At 28.7% G+C, this 8,725-nt stretch overlaps 1 protein-coding gene across 1 annotated transcript; it reads left to right on the top strand.

Annotated features, from left to right (window-relative positions):
* The first annotated feature begins 6,450 nt into the window (after positions 1-6,450).
* Positions 6,451-7,775, top strand: LOC124916218. Its single transcript, XM_047456949.1, has 5 exons — positions 6,451-6,978; positions 7,090-7,140; positions 7,259-7,294; positions 7,385-7,483; positions 7,644-7,775. Exons 1-5 carry the CDS (start codon positions 6,451-6,453, stop codon positions 7,773-7,775), a joined length of 846 nt encoding a protein of 281 aa, XP_047312905.1.
* The last annotated feature ends 950 nt before the right edge of the window (positions 7,776-8,725 follow it).

Below are 8,725 nucleotides of genomic sequence, written 5' to 3'. Positions count from 1 at the left end.
ATTCGAGAAGTATTAATTTGTCGTTTGTTGTTTGAATTTAGTTTGTCGGATGTGTAAAACTTCATTAATCATCCATCTCGGGTCAATATTCGCAACATAATGATCAATACCATATTTTGAGATGACATTTAAATTAAGAATGTGCCTTTAAAATCGATGTTTCCAAACTCATATGTTATTACAACAAAAACAAGATACAACCCACGTTTTTTATTAACTAAGGAATGTTATTAGTTGTTACTATATGTTTCAAAATATCATTTGTCCTATATTGCAATAAAAACAAGATACAACCTATTTTTATCAACTAAGGAATGTTATTAATTGTTACAATATATTTCAAAATATCATTTGTCCTATCACTCTATTCTATTTATAGGTCTATACAAGCTAAGTAACCATTTTTACTTCATTTTAATTTACCACACCAATACTTGATATTATTTGTCCTTAGTTAATTTATCATGTTATTTTTATCATTAATATTATAATTTTGTTGGACACATGGAAATTTAAGTTAGATGTAACCTACAAAAACAAAACAAAAAATAATAAATAAAATTAAATATCTACCTGTCATAATTTGAATTGGATTCATTTAACCAAAATAAAAGTATTTGACTTTTTTCTTACTTTTTCTAAAAAATATAAAAGTGACGTTAATAAAAATATATATATATACAGGGTGTAATTACTATTTAGACCCTTCACAAAAGACCATATATATATACTATCCTAGCTAGTCTTCTGTTCTCTTGTCTCAACTTCCAGTTTTCCTCTTCTTTAGAGCGAGAAAGTTTCGGAAGACGCATTGGGTTGCTGGTACTCTCTCTCTCTAGATATCTTTAAAAGGGTTTGTAAAAATTAATATCGGTTTGATTGATCCTTGAAAAATATTTATATATATATATATATATGTTTGATCTGATTAGGAGTTTAGAATCCATTATTTGATCTTGATAAGGTTATCTGAGTCTTTTTGATTAGTTACATTTCAATTCCAATTTGATTTATAAGAAGGTGTATTATATTATATTGGTGGGTAATTATTATCATTAACAGACCTACTTAGTTGCTTTTTTTTTCAGATAATTAATAATAATTATTTTTTTCTTTTTTTATTAGATAATTAATATCGATTGATAATGTCTGGGACTGGAACTATACGTTCTCACAACACATCAGATACTAATGATTCGGAGTTGATCAGTGTTGACGGAGTCGCCATGAACTTGATCGATAGTACTGTCACTGATCATGTGGATGTTACATTAGTTTCTTCTGATATTGTTGGTTCGGATGTGGACTTACATGTCGAACCAAGTGCAGTGCAGGATGTAGATCCGGCAGGATTGTCCTCCTCGACACCTAGTATGACTACCCAACAACATCCCGCCGCTATTAATCCGTCAAGAAGGCGTAGATCTATTAGAGTTGTGAACTCTAATCCGTCAAGAAGAGTTGTCCGACCAGGGTTGGCATCGAATGATCCTGCCGAAGAAGAACAGAGAACATGGACCAGTTTTGAGTCATTTATCAGGGCTATTGTGGGTCCTGATTATGACACTATCATTTCCTCCCATTTTAGCTCAGTTGCTCCTCCGGTAAGTATATATTAATTTCATTCTAATTTCACACATGATATTCATTATGATAAAAAGTTAATCCATGGTTGATGTTGAAATAGGCATCATTCACTCCAAGACCAATCGAGGAGGCTCCCCTCGTTGTGTCTCCCCCGATACTATTCTATAATGGATTCTATAATGGATTCTATAATGGATTGAGTGAAGAGCAGGTTACGTTGTGTTTGAACCCAACAAAGTATTGTGATGAATCCATTGAAGAGGATTGCATGTGTTCTATCTGTTTGGTAAAATAAATATTTTTTTAATAAATTTTTTACTTATTTAACTTAATTAGTATTAATTATTTATGTTTGATTTGTAGGAAAAATTTACAGTTGGGGAAGATGTTAACAAATTAAGGTGTAATCATATTTTCCACCTCGAATGCATCAAGACATGGCTTATGAGGAGTAAATATTGTCCGATGTGCCGAACAAGTGCAAGCCTGGAGTAGGAACGGAGTAGATCGTTTTCTTCTGGATTTGGAATAATTTTTATTTATGACATTGCAATTTAAAACTTTGGTTTACATTAATTGTTGATGACTTAATTTTCTATCTTTTTCTTTTTTTATTGTTCAATAATCAACTTTATTTAATATTTTGAAATGGTGCTTACTTCATTAGTTTTCTTTTATTTTTATATTTACAAATTTTTATAATCACTAACAATTGTTATTATTTATAAATTTAAAGAAATGAATTAGCAGATTTGATTCCTCAAGAGAGTTATGGGGACAGGAATATTATTTTTAAAAAATTTTGTTACAACTATCTTTTTTTTTTTTTTATCACTACTAGTTAGTTGAGCACTTGTTTATCTTATGAGAGTTATTATGTTTCATTCTCTAATAACTATTTTTTAAAATTTGAGAAGAATGATTTTTCATATAAACAATTATTATTGAGTTTATATAATATTTTTTTCTCATTTTACTGTGAGCATTTATAATTACATTAAAATACTATATAATTAATATATAAAGTTAATTTCAATATGCACAAAATAAGATTACGTAATATCCGATATAGAAAATTAATTTTAATATGTATAAAATAAGATTACTGTAATATCCTATATTATCAATTAGGAAAAGGTAAAATTGGTTGAATATTAAATTAGAAAAAAAAGTAAGATTCTTTTGTTTTTAAAATGATAAAATTTTAACATTTAAGATATATATATTTTTAATATTAGAAATTAGGTATGCAATTACATTATGGCCATATTTAATTAAAAGGTAAAACACATAATAATTAATAAATTTTAAAAAATTAATTATTGTAAAAATAAAATATAATAATTTTTTATCCAAAATTTAAATAAAATATCTCTCTCAAATCATATATATATATATATATATATATATATATATATATATATATATATATATATATATATATATATATATATATATATATATATATATATAAAGAAATTATATAATTGTGTGGTGTCTAAGTTCACATGTTATATGTGTTATGACTGTACATATTATAAAATTATCTAGATAATTTTTTTTATATTTTTTTTAAATTATATTAATATTTTAAATTTATCCTTTATCACTTTTACTACTTTAAAAAATATAATATATATTTTATTATATAGTTTATTTATTTACCTTTTTATTAGTCTCGAAAATATATAAATAAATTAACTTATAAATTAATAGGTAAAGAGAGAAAATTATTGATAAAAAGAATAAAAATAAATTATTAATGATAAAAACAAATAAATATTTTTTAAAATTTTATTCTTAATTAGCAAATTCTAATAGTATTTCACTTATTTGGTACAATTTTTTCCGCTCCCACTATTCCCACTGTCATATAATTATACTATCAACTATATAATTTTTTTATATTATAATTTTTATTAATTAAATAACTAATAATACTTTTTCTTTTTAATTTAAAAAATTTAGGACCTTAAGTGGGGACTCTGCAATTGCATACCTTTGACCGTGCTGACACTACCGGTCTTTGAAAATATTGAAGAAGGAAAATATTATAATATATAAAACAAATTGATTTTTATATTATAATCTTCATTTTGAACATGCAAAAATAAAGGAATAGAAAATTGAAGGATAGATTTGATGGAATTTGGTTATTCAAACTAGTTGACTTGTAAGTTGATTACACAATATTATTGTCCCTTCTAGAGTGGAAAGAGACTTGTTATCAGTTATATTATCAAACTTTTGATATGTAATTTCAATAAAATATAAATATACTATAAAATAGTTCAAATGTGTTGTAAATATACTATAAAATAGTCCAAATGTGGTTAAGTCACCAGGTTTAAGAATAGTTAAAGAACTTGTTTAAGTTATTCTTAGTTGTTAAAATTTTTTGAAATGAGGTGACTGATAAACTTTCGAATTTTCATCGATGGTAGGTTATATGTGTATAATTCATAATGCTATTAGTACGACGTTATTTGAAGATCAATTCAAAAAATCGGTTGAATCGATTAGAAAGTAAATATTTATTCTTAAAAATATATGTAGTCGATAATTTGTTGGTAGACTATATTATATTTTAATATTTTGTGATTTTTTATTTAACTTTATTAATATCAATTTCTTTTTTTTACTTAAAATATTCTCATCATTTTTTGTGAGGTGGATGTCTACTTTTCGTTCATGTGGAAATACTGGGATTCAACAACATTTTTTTTCACCGATAGTTTTATCACCGAGACTCCGCGAGAACATTTATCGTTCTCGGTGAACACTATCACCGAAGGCATAAGGCCTTTCTCCGAAATTGTTTGCTCTCCCTAAAACTCAATTTTATACAAGTGTACGTTGTCTTCTGAATTTTTATCTGCATATGAAATACACAAAAATGAAAATAGTTCAAAATTTAAATCAAAATAAACTAATATATGAAGTCATAAGTCACAAATAAGTCAAGAACATAATTAAAAATTTGTAAATAAAATTACCGATAGCATATCCATATAACCAATTGCGAGTACAAATAAGATTAAAAAAATAGGGCTATGTGGCATATACCTATAAAGCTATAAATCAGATTAGACTTTTTTTTACCAACCCGCGGGCCAACTCAAGCCTGAGGCCTGGCACCCTAGACCCACGACCCGAGCAGGCTGGCCCATGTAGACCCACTTCCAAATGGGTTGCTAATATTTCAAACCAACTCATCTAAATTATTTGGCGGGACGGGCCAACCTTATGGGCCTAACCTAAATTGACGGCTCTAGTCGTTGCTGATATTATAGATTATTAGTAACGGCATTATGCCATCGCCGTGGCTAATAATCTTTTTTAAAATAAGAGGGAAATGGCGGAAAAAACCTAACTTTTATCCGCGACGTTAATGACGAAAACAGTGGTAAATAATAATGGCGGGAAGACGGAAAACCAGAATAATATTAGCCACAACGCCGCCAATGAAAGTCGTGCCTTATATTTTTATCAACGTCGGCGTTTCATCGCCGACACTAATACTTTTTATTAACCACGGCGGAATAGTCACCGTCCCTAATAAATTTTATTAATCACGGCGTAAGTTCGCCGTTACCAATGTTCGTTGTTAAAAACTCTATTTCTAATAGTGGAAGCTAGTGTTTAGGGTGACAATCGAGTCTGATATCCCGCACTAATTCATACCCGAAATTTTTTTTTAATAAATTCATAATGAATTTTGATTAACTCTACATGTAAATTATTATAAATAAAGGTTAAACGCCTCAACATCAAATGAGTCAATGTTACTAAACCTAGGGTGTTTAACAATGCAATCAAGGCATTATATAAAACAAGTCTTCAGATAGTCGGTAAAACTAAAATGTCCTATCTAATAATTGTTAGACAAGAAGATCTCATTCGAGAAATGTTAATTTGTCGTTTGAATTTAATTTGTCGGATGTGTGAAACTTCATTAATCACCCATCTCGGGTCAATATTCGCAACATAATGATTAATACCATATTTCGAGATGACATTTGAATTAAGAATTAAGAATGTGCATTTAAAGTCGATGTTTCCAAACTCATTCCTTATCGCAACAAAAACAAGATACAACCTATGTTGCTTATCAACTTAATCGTATCACTTAATTTGTCGTATTTATAGGCATATACAAACTAAGTAACCATTTTTACTTCATTTTAACTTACCACACTAATACTTGATATTATTTGTCCTTAATTAATTTATCATGTTATTTTTATCACTAATATTATAATTTTGTTGGACACTTTGGAAATTTAAGTTAGAAAAACAAAACAAAAAATAATAAATAAAATTAAATATCTACCTGTCATAATTTGAATTGGATTCATTTAACCAAAATAAAAGTATTTGACTTTTTTCTTACTTTTTCTAAAAAATATAGAAGTGACGTTAATAAAAAAATATATATACAGGGTGTAATTAATTACTATTTAGACCCTTCATAGAAGACCATATATATACACTATCCGAGCAAGTCTTCTGTTCTCTTGTCTCAACTTCCAGTTTTCCTCTTCTTTAGACCGAGAAAGTTTCGGAAGACGCATTTGGTTGCTGGTACTCTCTCTCTCTCTAGAGATATCCTTAAAAGGGTTTGTAAAAATTAATATCGGATTGATCATATGATTAGGAGTTTAGAATCCATTATTTGATCTTGATAAGGTTATCTGAGTCTTTTTAAATTAGTTACATTTCAATTCCAATTTGATTTATAAGAAGGTGTATTATATATATTGGTGGGTAATTTTTATCATTAATAGACCTACTTAGTTTTTTTTTTTTTTCAGATAATTAATAATTATTATTTTTTTATTAGATAATTAATATCGATCGATAATGTCTGGGACTGGAACTATACGTTCTCACAACACATCAGATACTAATGATTCGGAGTTGATGAGTGTTGACGGAGTCGCCATGAACTTGATCGATAGTACTGTCACTGATCATGTGGATGTTACATTAGTTTCTGATATTGTTGGTTCGGATGTGGACTTACATGTCGAACCAAGTGCAGTGCAGGTGGTAGAGCCGGCAGGATTGTCCTCCTCGACACCTATCTTAAGACAAGAATTAGAAACTAGTATGACTACCCAGCAACATCCCGTCGCTATAAATGAAGAACTGTTTAATCGGTTAAGAATGGTACTAAATCCGTTAGGAAGGCCTAGATCTTTTAGAATTGTGGACTCTAATGGAAGAAGAGATGTCCGACAAGGGTTGGCATCCAGTGATCCTGCCGAAGAAGTACGAAGATCATGGACCAGGGTTACATCATTTATCAGGGCTGTTGTGGGTCCTGAATATGATAGCATCATTTCCTCCCATCTTATCGAAGCTGCTCCTCCAATTGGGAGCCCTCCGGTAAGTATTTATTAATTTCATTCTAATTCACAATTAGCTAGCTAGCTAGCTAGTTTCATATGTTTTTGATTAGTTAATTATCTTAATTTGCAATATTATTTATTTAATTAGATTCATTCCATCGGTGGTGAACGGGTGAATTCAAGAGATGACCTTCAGGAGGTGCATGATTATCTATTTTCTACACCTTTTATGTATATAGTATCTTAATTTATGCATATTGTTAGTGTTACCATTGATAAATAAATGAGAGTAAAGCTTTATATGCTTTGTTTATCAGGGAATCATAAATGAAGATATGGTCATAGCTTTGCCGGTAATATTAATTGTGCTTGAATAACACATATTTCAGCTTGATATTCATGTTATAAAAATTAAGTTAATTACATGGTTGATGTTGAAATAGGCATCATTCACTCCAAGACCAATCGAGGAGACTTCCTTCATTGCGTCTCCCCCGATCATATTCTATAATGGATTCTATAATGGATTGAGTGAAGAGCAGGTTACGTTGTGTTTGAACCCAACAAAATATTGTGATAAATCCATTGAAGAGGATTGCATGTGTTCTATCTGTTTGGTAAAAATAAACATTTTTTTTTATTAATTTGTTTTACTTATTTTGCTTAATTGATAATATATAATTATCTATGTTTGATTTGTAGGAAGAATTTACTGTTGAGGAAGATGTTAACAAATTAAGGTGTAATCATATTTTCCACCTCGAATGCATCAAGCCATGGCTCATGAGGAGTAAATATTGTCCGATGTGCCGAACAAGTGCAAGCTTGGAGTAGAATCGTTTTCTTCTGAATTTGAAATAATTTTTACAATTTTTACAACTTTGGTTTACATTAATTGTTGATGACTTAATTTTCTATCTTTTTTCTTTTTTATTGTTCAATAATCAATTTTATTTAATACTCTGAAATGAAATGGTGCTTACTTCATTAGTTTTCTTCTGTTTTTATATTTACAATTTTTTATAATCACTAACAATGTTATTTATAAATTTAAAGAAATGAATTAGCTAATTTAATTCCCCAGAGAATTATGGGGACGAGAATATTTTTTTTAAAATTCTTAGTGTATAAAGATTAGAGAGTCAAACAATTAGAAAGCCTTAGTGTATGTATTAAATTCAATCTAAATTTTATAAAACTGAATAAAGGAAATGGCCAAAATGACTTAAATCTTATTTTGGTTTAAAAAAGAAATATTATTAGAAATAGAGATCCAACCATAAACCAAACAATATTTCTATCTTGATATAAACAATAAAGTTAGAGATTCAATAACATAACTATCTAAATTGGTACAACAATAAAGAAGATCTAATCTACAATGTAAAAAAATATTTAAGATAATTACCGTCGTTGCGGCGCTCCATCTACACATCGTAGTTTTCGTTCTTAAATGGTCTTCAAGTGGATATCTGCATATTTGGAAACCATGGTTACTTCTCTCTCTCAACTCGGATAGGTTTGAACACCTAATCAAACTCTAGTCTCCATCTAAATGGAAATTAATCACTTGAACATGTACCGCTCCATCTAAAAAATCGCATTTTTTTTGTTCCGATATGGACTTTAGCTGCCAACATCACCTATATGTTGACTTGTTTGGTCGTCAATGTTCAAGTACTGTTAGTTTCCATGGTTGTTTCTCCCAAAACCACTAATACACTATTTGTATCTAAGAAGAAACTAATCAAAGTTTTAAATTTATAGTGAAATGTAAATGGACT

This window comes from Impatiens glandulifera, chromosome 9 (genome assembly GCF_907164915.1).
Source record: "Impatiens glandulifera chromosome 9, dImpGla2.1, whole genome shotgun sequence".
NCBI classification, from domain to species: Eukaryota; Viridiplantae; Streptophyta; class Magnoliopsida; order Ericales; family Balsaminaceae; genus Impatiens; species Impatiens glandulifera.
Note: the sequence above shows the minus strand (reverse complement) of the source record. Positions and strands in the feature narration are given on the sequence as shown.